Genomic DNA, 20,798 nt, shown 5'->3' with positions numbered 1-20,798 from the left:
TTCATCCTTTATTTTCTTTCTTTTCTTCTTAGGCTGGGTTTTGGTGGGGAGAAGGGGGAATTTGGTTTTGGTGTGGCTTTTTTTGTTCCTAAATAAATATAAATATATTTTAAATATATGTGTTATATATATCTTTATGTATTTTTATTTATAAATACATTTCTCAGCTTCTTTGTTTTGATCCTCTTTCTGACAATGTACACAGATCTAATTTCAGCAAGGATTCAAAGTCCGTAAACATAAACCAGACATTATTTATGATATAAACACTATAGAGAGCTACAGGAGACATGTATGGGAAAGGCATCAGGAATGCACACGTGCTTGCAATGCTATCCTGTCCTCAACTTCACCTGGAAATGCAATGGGTAATTGTTTCAGGTACCAAGTAAATACCCATAGAGCAGTTAATTTCTGCTTTCCCTCTAAATATGTCTCCAGGGCTTTCAGGTAGTTCCTGTTAAGCCTCCTGGTTCAAGCCTGTTGTGAGGAGACTAAAGGTGACCATGGAGATGAGGGGAGAGCCAAGCAAGCCTGCAGGAGGGGCAGTGTGGAGAGCAGCTCATGTGGGTGGAGTAAGGGAGAGCAGAAAGGGCTCTGGCTCCTTCTTCTTCCTTGAGTCACTTCCAGTGTGTCCCATTACTTCCCTCAGATCCCTCAGTTCTTATATTCCTCCAAGTGGATTTCTGTGGTTCTCAGATTCCACCAGCCAGGCTGTGAGACATGAAGTGAAAGGGCAGCCAGAATTAAAAGAGAGCCTAGAAGAGGTTGAAAATCAAGTAGAGAAAAGCATGTGAGCTGGTTAGGAACAGGTGAATTAGGAAAAGGTGAGCGAGGCAGAAATTCACTGGCAAGTCTAGAAACAGCAGCATTTACCCTCTAAGGAGATCAGGAATGAGCTTCCTGGGAATATAAAGCAACTAGATGAAGAGAGGTCAAAGCAACACAAGGAAGAATACAACTAGGGAGTTTTCAGGCAAAATAGAGAGAAGATTAATTTTGGAGCAAATGAAGAGGACAAAAGAAAAAGGTTTTGTAATTCTCTGGTTTTCAAGATGATTTGCAACTTTATTTGGGTGCTTTGGAGCAAAATAAAATGCACTTCTGAAAAAAAGTCTTCTGGACTATCAGGTAAAATGGAGAATATGAGGAAGATGCAACATCTTTCAAGAGATTAAAGAATCCTGGTTCCAAGGAGAAGATCAACAAATGGGAATATGATAGAATGCACTGGTCTGTGATGAAAACAAGTCCTCCCATTGCTCCAGCAGTTATACACTCAAGAGATGAAAGCATTTGCCAGAGAAGAGGGAATCCTGAGAGTCTGCCTTTTGCAACCAAGAATTTGAGCACTTATTTTAGGACCACTGGGAATATGGAAGGCATTAAGGTAGCAGAGATTTTTCTGATCCTTCCCATTCCCTCTGCTTCATCTAGAAAGTGTGGTCTGAGGCAGACAGATGATTACAAGGACGCAAATTAAAGAAAGTTCCAGAGGTACTTGAATGCTGCAATGTAAAGATCAAGTGACAACAGCAAAGCCACACAGAAACTCCAGAAAAGACAGAGGTCCTAGTCCAACTCCCAAGCTCAATCATGACAACTGGGAGACACCATGACTGCAAAAACCACATTGCTGCTAAATATTTTTCCCTTTAAGAAGTTCTTGTGCTGCTTAAAAATACTACATTTTCTTCTGCCTTAACAAAACATGGAAGTCAGTGATAACAAGTTTTAATATTCATTCACCCAAGCAAAGGTAGATGTTACCAGCAAGTATTCTGTGTTTTGTGATTTGAGATGAATAATGTGTAATAGAAAATTTGGTGTCTACAAAAAATTGTGTCACTTGTCCATACCAAATACGTTTAACCCTTGAATTTTAATAATATCTTCCAAACTAAGTTCTAGTGCCATTAAAGATACAGTGAAAAATGTGTTGCTGCCAATGAAGTCTTCTTTTTGCATTTACTGGTTATTGGATGAGGGCCTGAACCCATGCAGCAATACTTTGTACCTGATGACACAGCATTTACTCCCTATTACACATTTGTAATTGTAATTGCTTGGCCACCTGAGCTGTTTGGTAAATATATAAACCAGGCTGTGAATAGCAAAAGATGCAAGTGCAACAAGAAAGAATGATCTGGGAAAATATGCGTACACAGACTCTAAGGTTTCTATGTACACAGTGTGATGCACTTCATTTAGTCAAGTATTTTATTATATCATCAAGAATTACTTAAACACCATGAAACATGAAAAACCTTTGCATTATGAAACATGAAAAATCTTCCCTGTTTTATCAGCAAAAGGCATTTGATTATTTTTGCAAAAGCAACTTTGCATTTTAGCACACATAAAATATTTTCTATTGACTTTGAAAAAACAACCCACAGAAAAGTGTGCAACTAACAGAAAAGGGCACAGGGTGAGGGCTCAGGTGGGAGAGTTTCACATGGAGATAGATGGATTTTTTACACGTAAGTTCCTCCATCCTTTGAACAAGAGGATTGAGAATAATTCACTACTCCCTAACAGTGTGAAATTTTGTTTGTTTATGGTTTCAAGAGCTTTGAGATCATCAGCTGGGCTCTGTGGCTCTGCATGGGACCAGAAGGGGGACATGGAAGGAGGGAAGTTTCACTCTCCACTTTTGTTTCAGAGAACTTAATCATTGGAAAATCATTAGATCGTGGTCTCACAAAAATCAACGACAAGCCTGGTTTTGAAAGGAGCAATTTCAGTAGACCTGGACCTTGATAAAGTGGTACAAAGGCAAAAAAAATCTTCATCACCCAAAGGAGATAGAATTATTCATTGCTGGCCCTTTTCCTTGTTGTTCTCTGCTGACTAGAGAAAACCTTTAGAAATATCACATAGAGATAGGGTTAAATTCATCTGGGTACAGACACAGAATTACTTTTTTACAGTTGCTGAGTTTAGATTATGCTGATTTTATATGAGAACAAATATGAATGGAAAAAAATAATCCACTTACAATTGACATGAGGCAACATTATATCTGAGTAATGACTTGACTGGATCTGACACCACATTAATACACAAAAGGCAGCAGGAAACCAGTGCAATATTCCAGATGTATATATTTCTTGCCTGTGGATTTTAGCATCGACATCATAGAACAGCCTGAGACCATAAGAGCTTTCTTAATGAAACAGAAGATACCACAGAGTAAACCTAGTGTCCAATAAATGTTTTGACAGAGAGCTATGAAGCTGTAAAGGTAGGTGGATGAATGCACAGAGATTTTAAAAAGCCTGCAGCCCATATTGAGTTTAATCACATATAACCTGGCTGTTACAATATGAGCTGCATGGGTGACAACAAGGAAACAAGGTCAGGATGTGTCCCTTTGCTGTGTGTGGCTCCCCTGACCATTGCAGGAGCTGAGGGAATATTGCCATCTAGTGCCACACAGAAATCCAGCTGTCTAAACAGAAAAGAGCCATTTAATTCATGCAGGCAATAGTTACAAAGCATCCTAAAAGGATATTATGGGATATATGTGCGCAGGACACCATTTTGGTCAGTGTCTTTGCCAGGCTTGTTATTAGAAATGGTACATTTTCTCCTTTAAAAAAAATACTGTGTTGTTGGAGCTGAGTCATAACACTTTGGGGGAAGGACCCTATTCAGTTGTTCTGAGGTTGTGAAAAAAGTGCAAAATATTCTCATAGCAGTTTAGCAAGTAGCTGCCAGAATTATGAGATGCTGATGAGAATGGGATTTTTCTTGTCTGCCTAAAACACAGACCTGTATATGTTATTGTTCTATGGTCAACTTAGAAAAACTCTTTTGGAAACAAAGAGGCACTACTAGGGCACAACTAATGTGACCAATTTTAGCAGTTGCATTTAGGATGGGAAGTGATGTACTTTTGAAACATCTGTTTCTCTGCAGAGACAACAAGGGGGGTTTGGGATGTCTGGTTCTGATGTTCAGAGCCTTTGAACCTTCAGTGCTTGTTTCTCTGGACCATTTTTTAACCAGATAGGCAATGATTTTGAGGACCTGTTGATGGAAAAATAAATACCACTTTTAGCCTTCCAAAGCCCACACTCTCAGCTGTGTGATGCTCATTCAGGTGGTGAGGACACTTGAGGAGCTCCTGCTGGCCTGTGCCAGGGTGCACTCGCTGCTGGGCAGGCGCACTGGGACACATTTCCCATTCTCCTCTGTGTGCAGCAGCTTTAGGAAGTTCCTCCTGTTGTCATGCCAGAAAGGGGTGACAGAGCAGCTCAGTTCCCTTCAGCCAAAACCCTGCTGGGCCTGAGATGAGGCGTTTTTTAATCAGCACATATGCTTGAGATACTTTTAACGAGGCCATCAACTTGCTTATCTACGCCACCAAATACATGCCAGATTATAACAATTTTCAGTCATTGCCCATCTGGAGCAGATTCAAACCAGTGGTTGATTTCAAAAGCAATTTGAAAATCAAAATCAGTTAAGTAATCAAATCTTCCAAAGCTGCAAATAATGTCCAGATTTTCAAGCCAGCAGCATCATGTTTATAAATGTTGACTTAAAATTACTTAAATGTCCCACCAGTACCTCTGAGTTAATTGCCATGTTACTGCTTGTGGGTGTGACTTTCCCACTATTTCTGCCCTCTAGCCATGTAAAGGAAAGGATTAAATCACAAAGAGAATCAGAGTCAATAACGTAAAAGAATATTGTTTTTCAACCTGAGAAAGTTTTAGACACCCACTACTTTTATTTAACATGAGTGCCAATTAAGCAAGAGGCTGCTGCTAAGTTAATTTTATATATATATATAAGTATATGTGCTTATATTTTAAAAATCCATTATTTCACATCATCAGATATAAATCCCTACATCAACTATAAATTCTTTCCTTTTCTACACTGATTTTAAATACACTGCAAAAAATGTGTATCTGAAGTTCCTCCAAATGAGGACTTGTTTAGATAATAAATTGTCTCCCAATAATAGTACTGTATAAAGTTACTGATGTCAGACTCTGCCAGGATATTTAGGGTTATTTTCTTTGCGTTTGGTGATTTGGCAAAGTCCTTAAATATGGTATTTGAAAAGAAATAGAATATGTGTGCTCTCCTGAGTGTCCATAATGTGAATTAAAATTCCATCTAAAAAGGAACCTGAAAAGCAGGGGTTGTAGATTTACAAACACATGTTAAAGCACCTAGGAATGTGACTTTCCAAAGCCCTTACTCTTATCCTCTCAGTTCCCCATAAGTAACTTTAGCTAAAAAAATCTAAGCTAAGAGCTTCCAGAAATAAATAGCAACAAACTGGCAGCAAATTCTGGAACTCCCCCATACCTCTCAGTCCGTGGGGACACAGACTGACCTTTCAGATGCAGCCCAAACTCAGCTGATTTCCTCAGGCTTTTGCCTGACTCAGACAGTTTGGATGTTCCAGGCAGGCAGGGAAGGATTACTAACATTAGCTATATCCTAATTGCTGTATTTAAGAGGCTGCATACTGCTGGATCCAGCACAAAGCTGTCAGTGACTTCACTGGGATCTGGATCAGTCTTTTAAAGTTTGAAGGAGCTGGGGAAGTGTCAGGAAAGATGGATGGCAGATTTTACCTGCTGGTACAAACTGCCAGGACTATACTGACATTTGCACCAGCTGAGCCTTTACACCAGGACATGCAGCGTTACGAAGCTGTCACGTAAAATAGAGTCACAAATTGTTTTCAAATGGAGTCACAAATCGTTTTCCTGTGCTAAGGAGCAGCAGTGGGATGACATGCCAAATCTCTTCATGAACCAAGAGGTGAACACCCCAAAATGTCCACTCACCCAGCAGTCTAGTTGGATGAAGTCAACACAGAGTAGGGTGATGTCCACTTATGTTGAACATCAGCACCAATGGATCTTTTGTTTCAATCAACATTAATGGCAAGTGGCTGGGCTTGCCTATTTTGCTTTGCTGATATTTGCCAACATCTGAGACTGTTTCCTTGCACAAAACATTTTTCTGGGCATGGACATTTTTCTTGATGAAGCCAGACCAAGCTGCACTGTCCACTCAGTTGTGTCACATCAGCCTGGGCTGTCTCAGGCCAATGCACCTGCACAAGTGCTGGTGTTGATGCACAGGGAACTGGATCCATGAATTGAGGCTGGATGAGAACTGAGCAAGTGGATGATATGGACAGGAAAAAATGGCCAGGAAATAGGGGTCTGGGCAAAAAAATTCCTGTGGAATACGGCCTGAAACACACCCTTTGTTTAAGTTCAGAGGTGTGCAGTAATGCTGGTGCAGTTTGTGGGATACACCAAGGATGTGTTTTAAGGGCCCTGAAGCCCCTAATGTTGTTGTTGTCACTACAGAAATTTAGCCTTGTTTCTGTTTAAAAAAAGGTGCTAAACATTATACTGCTAGCTTTTTTCTGTTCAATTAAATTTTCTGTGAAATAACAGAGGGACAGTCACCATGTCCCAGCTAAATGGTTTGTTTGTAGCAAATTATTTTCTATTCTTAAGGAAAAAGAATTTAATCAAGTGTCAGAAATAAGCTACATCTTGACAGATTAACAGGATTGCTGCTGTTAAAATTAATTTGTTGCCAGATTTGTTTACAAAATTTATTTTTTCAGGGATGGGTGAACTTCCTGGCATTTGCCAATCTTTTGAATAAATATTGTGGAGGATTTGTAAAATGGGAATTAATTAAAACTTTTCCTGTGAGTCCAAACCAGACATTTTGCTCAGTGTAAATAAATTGCTTGAAAGCTAAAGGGAAGACTTTGAAGGAGGTGGGTGGAGAGGCAAGGAAATTTGAGCACTGTCTTCTCTTTTCCAAACAAAATGTGGGATATAACAAATATGACTAATACAGGAATTGTAATTTATATATCAGATTTGATATATCCATTTTTAACTTTCTTTGCAGTTCTGAATTGACCTCAAGACATTTCACTTCAGCTTTCAAGCTCCTCAGAGATTTGTTTATTTTTCTACAAATCCTTTTGGTTTGGCTGCCTCTGAATGAGACGTGGCAGAAGTGCTCATTTCTGGATGTGGAGCTTTAGATACTGGCTCTTATATATGATTTGTGTGGCTCTAAGAAGGCCTTTCAGTGTTAGCTTGGGTGGTATCACCACCTCAGACAAAGAGATAAGCTTATTGTCATCATCCATTCATTCTGCTAGGGTGAGAGAAAGAATCAGATCATGAAATGCATATCCAGGAAGAAAACAAGGACAAGTGTTTGCATTCCACCTTTTCATTCACTGCAAGCTGGTTTTACTGGTGGGATTTTGGGTGTTTTATGGCTTTTATAAGTGATTACAACAAAAATATTCTTCATCTGTGAAACACCAGACAGCACTTCTACTCTTTCATGGATAAAGTCAAGAAGTGTTGCTAAAGATCCTTAGAATGATTTTTCAGTGACTCCTTTGGAAAGGAAATCCAAAGATAGATTTTGAGCAAAAGACAAACATTCCTCCCATTTAGACTTAGATTTTTCACTTTTTGTTTTTTCCCCTGGCCCTAATGTCCCTAAGAAATTAGTCCTGGACAAAAGCCTTCAGTGCTACAATTTGGAATATATTGTTTCTGACAAAGCCAGGGGCAGATGTCAGCCTGGCAAAGGAGAGTCTGCAAAGGCAGCAAAAACTCGAGGGACACCAGCACTATCCAGGTTAATTAAGTACACAAGCCATCAGTAAGTCCTACAAATAAATTACAAAACAGTTCATGGATTTCACAGAAGACACAGGATTTTACACCATGCAGTATTCAGGCAAACAGTCTTTCTGTGATTCTTTAGGTATCAAATCAGAAGGATTGATTCTTCCCAGTTACTTTTCCCCAAGATTTCCTGCTTTTAAAATTACCATGCCTGGTCTTAAAGGTTTGATTAGTTAGAGCTACCACACACTGCTGCTGTACTAATTGAATTAAACTCCACTGGGTCCATCCTTCCAGAGCCTTGTGCATTTGAGCAGTGTTTCCCACGGTCATATGTAGGAAGCTGCCTGTTGGCAGGAGGGATAAGCATCTCTGCTTTAGAGACAGCCTCAAGCTCTTGCTTAAAGAGGCTAACACTGCCACTAACAACTAGGAAATCCTGGCAGATAGTCCACATGAATATCTCTTTCTATATTTGCACAATGTCAAGCACACTATCAGCCCTGAATAAATAATAATCATAGAAACCTGGAGTCAGCCAGGAAATAGCTGTGACTGAGACATTCATATTTTAAAACCTGAAGCTGCAATATTATCTGGTTATGACTCTGGGAAAATGATTCTTTTCCTTTTCCCCTCTTGTTTTTTGGTTTGGGGTTTTTTCCCTAAAAAAGAAGAAATGCTAATACTGCTGGTAAAGGTACTAAAAAAACTTTATTTGGCCCTGTATTACAGAATGAAACATCTAAAGTGTTCTGCCTGATAAATACATAACGAGCAACATTGAGAACAGTGCTGATTTTAATTCCAAAGAATTTATTTCCAAGTGAAAAACAAAATTAGAGATGGAATACAACTGCAACTACAAACTAGGATACAACAGTGATTATATGGGAGAAAAAGGAAGAGTAGCTGAAAGACAGTTTCACAAGGCAATATTGCTTTTGGTAATGTCTTGGCAAAGTTGAATTTTTTTCTAAATTTAATTGAAGGTCCCTATTTGAAAACATTTATATTAGTCATATATCTTTAAAACAATGAGAAAAATTCATGAGGAATTCAGTCTCCATCTCTATAGAAATAATAATGAAGGGCAACACCCTGTAGTAAAACTAGTTGAAAGTGGTCATTCTTATTTAATTCAGACTCTTGACAAACATTCAGAGTTACTCCTTCACAAAAGAATAATTTATTTCTCCTTTTCTGTTCAGATGTAGGGTTCCCATGCAGACTAAGCATGTTTCAAGACTGTATTTTTATGGTTACAGATCAGAAGAAACAGATTCTTACTTTAAAATGTGGTGTTATAATTGATGACGGGGCTACACACATAAATTCTTTTTCATATACTGGTCACCTTTAACAGAAATCCAGAAATATCTGAGATCTGAGGGCTGTCTCAGTATAATCAAATTGCAATTAAGTTAGTCCAGAAGCATTTGTTAGAAGATATAATGGCAAGGACTATAAAGGAGAAGAATAAACTGAAAACACAGAATGCCAAAAATCACCATCTGCTGAGATGATGGGAGTATCATGCTCAAAGCTGTTAAGGTGTTACTAGAACTGTTGTCTGTTACAACATTAAACAGTTAATTGCAGTTCATGGGTTTTAAGTAAAAGGACTGGGGACTGCTTTTTACCATAGCAACCACAAAAAAGAAATCTCTTCCAGCATGTGTGCAACACGCGCCAACATAAAAGCAAAGAAAATAAATATATTTGGAATTCGGCATTTAAACTATAATTATTTGGAGAAATTCCTCTTTCCAAATTTACATTCAGAGCATCCTGGAGAGAATTAGATGCTCATTCCAAATTTACCAAATGTCTTTCCTTAGGGACAAGAAGATATATTACATTCTGTATCTTTTCCCACTAACAACTGTTAGGATGACTCCTGCTGCTTAGGTAAACAGAGTAGGGAAGGGAAAGAATACAGGAAAAAGGAAAACTTTGTCATCTCACTAATGTGTGACCACATGTGCTGCAGGCAGGGCATGGGTATAAACGCATAGGTCAAGATCACGTGTGTACCATCACTCACCTTCTGCCACTCCATCCATTTCTGCTCTGTGCTGAGGTCAGCCCACTTGTGATCTTTGAGCAAGAAAAACATGTTATGGTGACAACACTTCTGATTGTTTAATCCCAGGTCAGGTCAGGTTAAGTTTGAAAGAAGGACAGGAGAAAAGGAAAGTGACAGTTACATCATTATCATGCCTTAAATATTAACATATAATGTTTTGGTGCCAATGGAACTTTTTATTGATAGAACTTTCTGAAATAAAATGCTGATGAGTTCAGCTCTCTTTCCAGACATGATTTCATTTTGATGGAATACTTCTTTTGAGGCATGATTTTTCTGAAGCCTTTGCAAAATCCAGACAGCTGTAGAAGCAGCAGATGAGAGAGGCAGCCCAGCAAATTACCTGGAGCAGTGACCTAAAGGGTGAGCCAGGCAGGTGAAAAGCAGCTGGAAAGAGGGACCAGAGGTCCTGCTGGTTGCTGTCCCTAGAGGATGTCCTGAGGGCAGGAGACAATAGGAAGAACTGTATTTCACTAGCCCTGAACCAACTAAAGGTTTGAATATGGAAATGTTTTTAAAACATCTATTGTAGCTGCTGAAAACAATTATGTCTGTGGCATCTGCCAATTCTCATAATTATCTGCTGTTGTTTCAAAAATGTGTATGGGAAATTTTGCAAAATCTAGGACCAATAATCCCATAGCTGACACAGCATGCTCTTAGACTCTTACACCACAAATGTAGTGTGAGATCAGAACAGAACAGTTGGCTACATTAAGATTCAGATTGACAAAGACAGACTGAGGGGGTTTTGTCAGCTGATATAAAAATTTCCATAGGCAAAATCATAAAGCCCTGAATAAATGGAGGAATTCACCCACATATGAGCACTTTCAGAACCCAGAGATGTCCTTCAAGTTGTCTCTCTACAAATCCAGAAGACACAGGTTCATGGCTCTATGCACCTGTAAGTTCTCCATAGAAGACCAATTCTAACCCCTCCAATGCAGACTTATCTCTCAATTTCAATTCCTACTGTACTGCTATTGTATATTGTGTTTATCAAGGCACTCAAATTCTTAGGTCTTGTCACCATTGAAACTCACTCTGTTTCCATACAGTCTCTAGCACTGTATTTTTTAATAAGAGCATGGCGTAAGTTTTGCTCCATTGCTTACAAACAACTTTAGAAATATTCAGGAGTGCCCTACTCTACTGTGACATGAACACATAATTCAATAAAATGCCACTGCTTATGCTACTAATAGATTTCAGTGAGTTGTATTAATTGTGCTAATTATGATGATGTGTGAGGGCACAGAAAAAGGGCTCTACTTCCCCTGTAAACAGAAGAGTAGACACCTCTTTTTATACAGAACTGACAGTGAATATATGCTTAGACAAATAATCTACTGCAAAATTTTTCAGCCCACTATACATAAAGCATTCCCATTCTGCCAGCTTTCCTGTACCACAGACCACAACTGTAACATTTCGAAGTCACCAGCAGCTGCAGTGCCAATACTCTTCTTAGTGCAGAAGGAAAACCAGGCATTGTATTATCAGATTACTACAGAATCCTTGAATGTCAATATGAATGCAAGTTTTTAAGGGCTCAGATTTAGTATACAGAAAAATATTCCAATTCTATAGAGGGAGGAAGAGGAGTTCATGCTTAATGGTTTGGATTTGGGTATTTTCAAATAATCTATTATTATTGCTAAATATGATTTGGCAGAATTAAACACAGACAGGGAATCCACAGATGCCTGCTGTATCCTAAAGAAAAAGCACTTTTTTATCTGTCAATTAAAAGATTTGGGAAACAACAGACAGTTCTGTTAATCTTGGATCAAATGGGCATCTGAAGTTGAATTACAAGATTCTCAAATGCTAGTTTTGTAATGATTTTCAGTTAATTTTTTCCCTAAACCACTATTGTTCACTTTTCACCAGTCTTGGTAACTTTTGCATATACCTGATGTCACATGCTGAGTGTCTATAAAACAAGATTTGATTAAATGCACAGATCTGTACCACTGGATGTTATTAGCCAGTTAACATGTTTGATGCCCATAGATGTACAAAGATTCTCTTAATCTGAGCCTGCAAAGTTGCAGTCTTAGCTCATAGGCATTTCAGAACTATGCACCCTTCATAAGTAACATGGGGTATTTTTAATGATGTCTGAACTTTTGTCTTTACCAGCTATGGTTTCCATTTAAACCCAATGTATTATTAGTAGTATGCTTATACTTGGATTCCTTAAAGGAAACAGTGCCTCAGGAACACTTATCAAACCACAGGTTTCCAAAAATTAGCAAAGGACAATGTATTTTTATCAAGAGGAGGATTTAATTTAAAAATTCACTTGATCTGTGAGACTGTAACTGAGATCCATCCACATCAGGTCTCTGCAACCACATTGCCTTTGTAAGAGGTCAGGTGAAGTCTGATGACAGAAGTTCAGGGTGGCCATGGGAGGTTTACACATGTAAGTCAGTGCTTAAACATCCCACATAATTTTTACTTTGGGTGCATTTTGGTGTCAAACACATCACTAACTACACTCCAATCCTGCTAAGGCCTTTGAGATGCATTTTGACTGAGCACAGAACTTGTAGTGCTTATCAGAAATACTACATTTGACTCTTCCTGGTTGTAATGGGAATCTTATTAGGACAAATGTCCTTGCAAAACTAGCACAACAATGCACAGAGCTACAAGAGAATTCCCTCTATAATAGATGAGACACAATTGATTTCTGGCACTCCACTTCCAGCCTCAGCCAGAAATACAAGATGAACAGGCTTGCTTTCTTCTGTGATTTCAACACGTCTGCTTCCTGTAGGAGCTGGAAGTAGGACATACCATAACAACTGTCAAAACATTTCAGAACCTCGAGCAAGGTGTGATTGGAGCCAGCCTCTAGAAGCAGAGAGGACTTGGGGAGCCATGTGAGTGGGCTGGGCCCTCTGCTCTCCACTGATCCAAGGACCAAATGTGACCTTACCAAAGGTGTAGCAGTGTGACTCTCACTCAAATCTCTTTTCTGGCTGGCCCAAAACATTCACAGCCAGACTGAAGGACACTCGAGAGACTCCCAGACACTGAGGGCCATCATCCCTTCCCGGCTGAAATCTTCTGGCAGCCTGTGGGTGCCTGCCCTCAGCCCACACACCATGGTGTCTGGCCCTGCAAGAGCTGAGTCCCTTTTACAGTGGGGATCAGTGAGCTGCTGGGAGAGGGGCACAGGCAGGGCTCCAGCACTTGTGGAAAATGGTGGGATGGGAGCCAGATCACTGAGGCCAAGGAGCTCCAGCCAGGGCAAGGGTTAGGCTGGGAAGGACTGCTGGCCTTCCAGGGAGAGGCAGAGGAGAGGGGAGAAGGAGAGGGGACATGCCCCAAGACAGGAGGAATTGTTTAGAGAGGAAAAGAGGGCAGCTCCAAACAGCTCTGTGATGGAAGGGGCAGCTCACTGGTGGGAGGGGGAGAGGTGACTCAGGACTGGGAGAGACATATCCTCCACTGAGGGAGACATGGGAAAGGAGAGGAAAGTCTCCTAACTGCAAAGTAGGGGATAAAATCAAGGTACTGTATATTAAAAGACATGGTTGCCTCTGGTGAGGCAGCTGGGCCCAAGTGGGAGGGTGGTGAGAGATGAGCTGAGAGTGAAAAACAGGCCCCAAACTGGGGTTTCGGTGCAGGAGATGAAAACACACCATGCAGGGGTAGGGTAAAGTGACAGAAAAGTGGGAACAAAACTCAGAAAAGGGAAGCATTTGGGAGAAGGACGGACACAAACAGGACAAATATGGCATCTCTGTTGAGAAGGAACAAGAGAAAATTGGCTCCAATGCAATGAGGGAAAGGCAGGAAGCTGCTGTTGTGTGCTGCCAACACACGCAAACATGGCTGGTGAATGGAAAGTTATAATATACATTATTCATTAGGGCAAACTTAATTTTTAATGAAAGAATATTTCTATGCCTACCTCACGAGAAATGTGTGAAGATCTTTGGGGACTCATGTTTTGTGGTCTTGGTTATTCACACAGGCATTGTGGGAGAGCAAAGCACAGGAAAGCAGCACGCTATTTGAAAGGAGACTTCATACTGAGGGAAGGAAACTTTCTCCACTCCCAAGAGGTTTTATATCTCAAAATCTAAAGAACTTTGCTCTGTCTTTCAAAAATGCTGGGAATTCCTACAAATTTCTTCCTTTCTGTCCCAAATGGTTAGTTAAGAGCCTTCCTCTAAAATCTGGATATGGCCTTTGAGAATATTATTGTTACTTTTATTTACCAAAAAATCTCTTTCAAATAAAAAAAAACAAACAACAAACCAAACGACAAACAAAACTGATGAATATTTAGTAAGTATAATAAAAGGGATTTGCTGCACCAGTGCTAGATATGTTTAGTAATTTTAAGAAGCAGTACGAGACATGCAGTGACGATGTTTTAAAACAATTTGTCTGTGATCTTTCCTGAGTGCCTGTCAATACAAGCAAACTGAATTTTAGCCTGCCAAGTACTCTTTGACCTGTCATTCATGTCTTTCAATTTCCAAAACATTTGCATTAGTCCTCACTCTCCTTCAGTGAATGCACTCCTTTGATCTCGTCCAACCCTGTTTCTTGCCACAAGAGCAGCTGATGAAGTGTTAGACCAGGGACTCTGGGTAGTGTGTTTTAAGAAGGGAGTTTGAGACCCATGTTTCATATAGGTTATGCTATAGCACTGAGAGAGGATGGTCAGGTGTTTGGTGGAAGTCAGGACACTGGGAGTATTTTCAAGAGAGAGAAAATCCTGGCAACTGACATGGGTCAGAGATGCAATTCTCAGAGACTCCTGGCTGAAACCTGAAACAGTTGCAGAAAAAAAAAAAAGAAATTGTTTTGCTTCTCTGAAGCAATTGGTAAATCCTCCTGTTCAGTGAGGATACATGCCTGCACTGCACAAAGGGTACCATGGCCAGCTTTGGTATCAGAAACACTCCAGCAACAGTAATAAAGTAAAGAAAACTTATCCTCTGGAAAAAGACACTACAGTAGTAGGTTAATGCCATTTAGGTGACAACCGACACATGAGAAAAAATTGTTTAGTCACTGGAGCAAAAGGAAGAGCAATTTTTTTCACAGTACTTGCATAACTCTTGGGTTTGAAATGTGCAGTAACTGTTGATTTCCATTGCTAGTTCATAGCCTTATTTTTGGTATAATTTCTTTTTAAACTTTCTAGAGTTCAATGTAGAAAGTTACCTAATTGTGCATTGTCTGCTCATAAACCTGTGTGGTGCACCTCTCTTTAGATTTTCCATTTCATCTGATTAGAGCTGCTGCAGTGTTTCAAGCATTGCTTTGTTTTGTGTGAAGCAATTTGCAACTCTTTTTTGAGAAACATGTTTTTGTTGGGATACAAGAGTATCTCACTTTGAATTTCTTTTTCAGTTCTCCATTTTTCTGTTTCTTTTTTAAGTGCTAGTTTCTTTGGCTGATATGGAACCAAAAGCATAATTCAGGCTTTTTTTCTTGTGTTATTTCAGAGGACACTAAAAATAGATTTTTCTGCTATAAATGTCTATTTAATACCATTTTCCAGCTGAAGTCTGCTATGATGGTACTCACATAGTGTTTGAGACACCTTCTGAAATTACAAAGAGATCAGAAATAGTACAGGGACCACATTTTTGGCCAGAGTGGCTCTAGGGAGACTGGCTCATAGTGGCTTCTACACTTGGCTTGCTAACTCCCGAGTTGTTTTAATGGGCATCCTGTACACATCTTTTTGCAGAAACCTAGATATAGGACTTTTTTTAAAGTATCCAATTTATTTAATGAATTCAACTACTCTATCACACAGCATACTAGAATGTTACACTGTATTAAAAAAAAAGTTTCAGAATCAGTTTAAATGGAAAAATTCAGGACTACCCATTTGGTGGATTTTGTATACCTTGTCAACACAAACTTCTCTGCTAACCTGAGGTGTTGCTGTAGCATTAAAGAGAAACTTCATTTATCCACTGTGGAAAGAGAGATGGCAAACAGATGACTGCAAATATGTAATCTAAAGGTTTAAAATTAGCATGAGTGTAAAAGTCCACCATAGAAATAGCTTGCACACAAGTAAACATACAAGCTAGTTTTGCACTCCTCAAAATGCTGAAGGATTAAAATTTCTGCACCCCTGTGACTGACAGCCAGCGGCTTTGCTGGTGCTTTTCTTATGCAAACTCCATTACTGACTATCTGTAAGAAAATCTTGTGATTCATTTACTGCTCCATTTCTACCAAAGTAGATACCTGGGTTCATAAAACTGTCTGCTATGTAAAGATTTCTGCAATATAAGACAAAACCACCATTGTGATAAATCCATTGCACAACAGGATCCTGGGAAGTATTTATGAATCTCCTGCCAAACTGCTTAAATCATGACTTTGTTACAAGCATCAGGTGTTTATAATCTTGTTATGATATTGAGGCCTTATACAGCTGGCTTTTTACAATACTTTTGTAGTCAGTTTAAAGCCATCTGGGGCAGGTATTGCCAGGTATACATGATTTTGTTGTTGTTGTTGTTGTGACTACACACGCACCCTCAGCACCCTCATGGTATTTTCTCAGTGTGTGACAGTACAATTGAAGTTAAATTGTGTCATTGTTTATTTGTACTTGGTGACTACTTATGATGTTCCTGAGAGCCACAAGTGAGAACTGCTGTTTCAGTTTGTCATGTCTTCAAATTCAGATCCTGAAAATTATATAAAAATGTCGGATTGGTCTCCAAATAAGCCAAATATTGATATGCAGCTTTGGATGTCTTCTAATGTCATAATTTTTACTGTGCTTTTATAAAGCCCAAGTCTTTAAACATAATTAGAGTAAGAAGGTATAGATATCACAGACATGATACAGATATCATATAATTTTTATCTTTTGGTTACTAGACAAAAAGCTTGCATTTGGAGATCATCTTATTAAAAGACCAATGATATACGGATTAAAAAGATTAGAGTTGAGGTTTTATCTGTATTTTGCCATTTATTAGTTAAAGGCCATAATTTGCTAGTTTTTAACACCATGTTATGATTGGATCACTCTAGTATTTAGAAGCTGCAAACAAAATCAAGGCTGTATTACCTTGGATTCTGAAAAATCACATAGAAAAAAGAAGCTTCTTCTTGGCAATTGAAATTAAAGAATCCTCAGGGACCAGGGAGGGAAAGAAGGACCTTTCCTGACTGACTTAATTATTTTTCTGTGGCAGAATTACTTGTTTAAGGTCATAGAAGAATTAAATTTCTGTATTGGTGAGCAGGTGGAAAAAAAAAACAACAGAGGCTGTTTAATCTGCACTTTCACGTGCAGGTTTTTTTACTAATTTCCTAAGGAACAAAGTCTTCTGTGACCATGTTAGTGACTTTCCCTCACTTCTTTCCCTCTCCATCCATAAGCTCTGGCCCAACTGATTAATAAAAACAAATCTGAAAGAGGAATGGAAGTCTTAAATATGTTTGTCTTTCTATGAATTTTGTGGAAGCAGATGCCAGGAGAAGGGGAGAAGAAACCATCTGCATGGTCTGTCTACAGTAAAGCTGCAGCTCGAGCTCGCATTCACAAGACAGCACCACATATATTCCCTAAGAATGGGAAAACTCACAGGTAATCCTGTGTGATCTACTCTCTTCCTAGTTTGCTATAAGGCTCTGAAGCACAATCACAGCTGTCCATGCAACATACACTGGTTTATTTGACACCAATGTAGAGTGAAACAGGAGGCCTTCTTGGGGAGAAGTCCTGGTGCAGAAGTGAGGATGCTTTTCTGCAGCTTCAGGATTTGCACCCTACAAGACAAAGGAGACAAACTGAAGGCTGGCTCGCTCAGGGATGGTGTTATTTCTTGGTGCAGATCATAGAGGCAGCATAGATGTAATCAAAACAGAACTCACACTCTTTAAACAAAAGATGCTGATCACAGGAAAGCTGGGCATATGTGTAGTTGTGTCATTTAGGGACATGTTTCAGTGATGGAATTAGGGTTAATGGTAGGACTCAATCCTAAAGGTCTTTTCCAACATAAATGATCCTATGATTCTGATTGTGGAACCATTTGTTCAATGATAATGTGGCACTTGAATAAAGAAGGAGAAATTCCTTGGGGGGGGCTTTGGACACCTTTCTCTTAAACTGTAAGTCACTGGATTGTTTCTTCTTAGGAAGGAATTGGTACATCTTGAATCTTTGATTTTATGCTAATTTTCCTTCATATGGTCTGTTTCTGTTAAGAACCTAGACTGTCTGTAGTGTGTCATGGTAAGCAGCATGTAGATCAGTACCATGTGTTAAAGCTGGAAAGTTTCTTCTTTTTCTTTCTTGGTTTGAAGCAGCTTGTATTAAATACTTTACCCTCCCCCTTGTTTCTCAGTTGTATGATTAGGAGCTGCTCTACTACTTGTGCATTCTGTAGTAGTTGGACACTTGGCCCTGAAATCTAAGGTCGGTTTTCATCGATGGGGATTTCCTGGGCACTCACACGCCTTTCTTTTGCATCTTCTCTCCAGATCCACTTCTAGGGTAATCACACCACTGTTATGGTAAAAGCTGTGCAGTTTAACTTCTCTAATTATGAGACTATTAGGCCACTGTCAAGACATTTGCTCAATTATCTTGCAGTGAATTTGAACACAAGTGTCAAACATGGTTGACTATTAAGTTCATGTCATTTATCATTCCTTCTAAGGAATTCCATCTTGCTCTTCCTGACCAAAGTGGTTTTCAGTATAGTGGGCAGTTTTCAATCTCAGTATAAGCAATTTATGTCTATTCTTTTTTTTCTTCCTCATTGATGTGGAAGGAATTATGTGTCCTTATAATTAAAAACATCAAACTTATTCACTACCAGCTGAATTTTGTTAGACTAAGCAAAACTCTCCTCAAATGATAGAATCTTAAGTCCTCTGATCCTTCTCATAACCATGTCCACACTTTTTTTTTGGTAGAAAGATAAATTTAAATTGGTGGAATAGAACTGCACATATTATTCCTAAATATAGCTTGCCAGGGCTTTGTATTACATCACAACTACCCTTCCTGCTTCTGGAAATTCCCCATGTAGTCAATGAAAGATCATGCATCCTCTGTCTGCTTCATGACGGCTGCTAATAAGCCTGGTTTTATTTGAAGGGTATTTTGGTGAGCTTTCTGCTTCTTTGATAGTGTTACTGAAGTTTCTTGTAGCTAATGTTTACTTGACTGGAGGCACCCTGGCTAGGCCATAGAGAATGAAAGGTTTTAGGCTCACTTCTGGGCATTAGGGACGGGACTTGTATATTCCAGCTGCTTTTTGGAAGAGGTGGAGTGTGTTGACAGCGTACATAAGGCAAAGAGTGTCTGTCCTGTGCCCCAAATGTTTATCCATTTTAGCACCATAAAGAGCTTAGTCCTAATGAAGTTGTGGGAAATTTATTAAAATCCATTCTAGACTGCAGCACCATATAACTTCAGCAACTCCTATCCTGCCCCTCCACCACTCCAGCTTTTGAGCAGCCTGAAATGTTTTGGTGGGTTTTGTTTGTTTGGTTTTGGTTTTGTTTTGGTTTTTTTTTGTGGTTTGTTTGTTTCTTGGTTTGGTTTTTTTTGAATCCACATTAATTCCATGTTCTGCCTCAGTATTGCCTCACAATGGTTTGAACCAGAAAAAAGTGAACGAGTGTCTGGGAAAAGATGCAGGACAAGGATGGGATCACACAAAGCTCACATCACCACTGAGAGAGGCGTCTGTTGGACCATTGACTTCAGTCATATCACCCCTAACGGGGCTGCAGAGCTGCATGAAACCACTACGTGAGGGATATGTGAGGCTGCTTAAATAAAACCAAGTCCTTCATTGGGAGCCTATATATTTGGCTTAAGAGATATGAGCTGAAGCAACAGGCTTATGCTGAAACTCCTAATCCAGAGCAGGTATATTGAGTATAAAAATGTTCACGGTTATTTTCTATTCTTACCTCAATGGTGAAATAAGCAAAAATGACACTATCCTAAATTAAAAGCATTTACGTCCCATAGGTTATGTAGAGCGAGATGAAAACCTCGGTATTGTTTGAGAGAAGCCGGACCTGCGAGTTCAGAGCTGCTGTAGCGTAGCCTAGAACACCAAGACGAGAAAAATCCCATTTGCAAACAGACGGAGCCTACTACAGACCCGGCAGTATTTGGATAACAAAATGGCTGTGGCTATAGGTGATCCACAGGAGCGCAGCTGGAAGCAGGGGAGCGGGGGATCCCCAGCCCCGCACTCCGGGTCCGGTCCGCGGCCGCGCTGGAGCGCGGAGGGGCCGTGCCGCAGCTACCGAGAGCCCGTCCCAGGCACTTACTGCGGGAGCGGCGAGACGCGGGGCGCGCAGCCCCGAGGCGCACACGGCCGGCGGCTGCGCCCTCCCGGCGGGGCTCCAGTGCCGCCGTCCCGCTCCGCTCCGCCGGGCCGTGCCGAGCCGAGCCGAGCCGAGCCGTGCCGGAGGGGCAGCGCGGGGGCTGCGCGGGTCCGGCGCCCCTCGGGGCGGGCGCGGGCCCGGTGCCGGCGGCGCGGGGCGCAGGCGCGGGGGACGCGGGCATGCGCGCTGTGCGGCGGGGAGCCCGATCTGATAGGGAGCAGGGGCTGACACTACCCCCGTGTGGGCGGCGGAACGTCCCGAGGATGACGTGCGGCGTTCTCGAATCCCGTGTCTCGCTCGCTCGCTCGCCGCCGCCGCCGCCGAAGGAAACGGGAAAAGCAACAAGGAGGCAGGAGCAGGCGCGGCGCCATGGCGGCCCTGGAGCGGCCCGTGCCCAGTCCCGAGGCGTTCCTGGGCCAGCCCTGGGCCGCCTGGGTGCGGGAGGCCGCCCCCCCGCACGCGCACGGCGCCGCCCCCCCGCACAGTAAGGGCAGGGACCGGCCGCGGTCCGGCTCCGCACGCCGCTCCCCCCGGAGCGGGGCCGGGGTCCGGCCGGGCCGCCCCCCCTCCGCTCCCCTCCCTCCCTCCTCCCGTCGGGGCCGGGAGGTGCCGCCCCCCCGGGCGCTCAGCTGACGCTCGGCCGAGCCCCCGTGCCATGTGTGCGGGAGGCGCAC

The 20,798-nt window shown here is 41.0% G+C and overlaps 2 protein-coding genes across 5 annotated transcripts in view; one reads left to right on the top strand and one right to left on the bottom strand.

The window, feature by feature from the left end:
• CDHR3 (cadherin related family member 3) overlaps positions 1 to 20,327 on the bottom strand; it is a 49,679-nt gene extending 29,352 nt beyond the window's left edge. Inside the window, exon 1 of the mRNA XM_074538866.1 lies at positions 20,068 to 20,327. Coding sequence (XP_074394967.1) covers positions 20,068 to 20,305 — 238 coding nt within the window. The 5' untranslated portion in view covers positions 20,306 to 20,327. The remainder of the gene's footprint in view (positions 1 to 20,067) is intronic.
• Positions 20,328 to 20,474: 147 nt separating this feature from the next.
• The window catches only part of ATXN7L1 (ataxin 7 like 1), a 111,473-nt gene continuing 111,149 nt past the window's right edge, over positions 20,475 to 20,798 (top strand). For all 4 annotated transcript variants that reach the window (XM_014264162.3, XM_026790814.2, XM_005482656.4 and 1 more), the window contains exon 1: positions 20,475 to 20,608. In XM_014264162.3, the coding sequence (XP_014119637.2) occupies positions 20,494 to 20,608 (115 nt within the window). In that variant the 5' untranslated portion in view covers positions 20,475 to 20,493. The remainder of the gene's footprint in view (positions 20,609 to 20,798) is intronic.

The sequence above is a fragment of the Zonotrichia albicollis genome, chromosome 4 (assembly GCF_047830755.1).
Source record: "Zonotrichia albicollis isolate bZonAlb1 chromosome 4, bZonAlb1.hap1, whole genome shotgun sequence".
Taxonomy (NCBI): domain Eukaryota; kingdom Metazoa; phylum Chordata; class Aves; order Passeriformes; family Passerellidae; genus Zonotrichia; species Zonotrichia albicollis.
The sequence above is the reverse complement of the archived record's forward strand: the minus strand, read 5'-3'. Positions and strand labels throughout refer to the sequence as shown.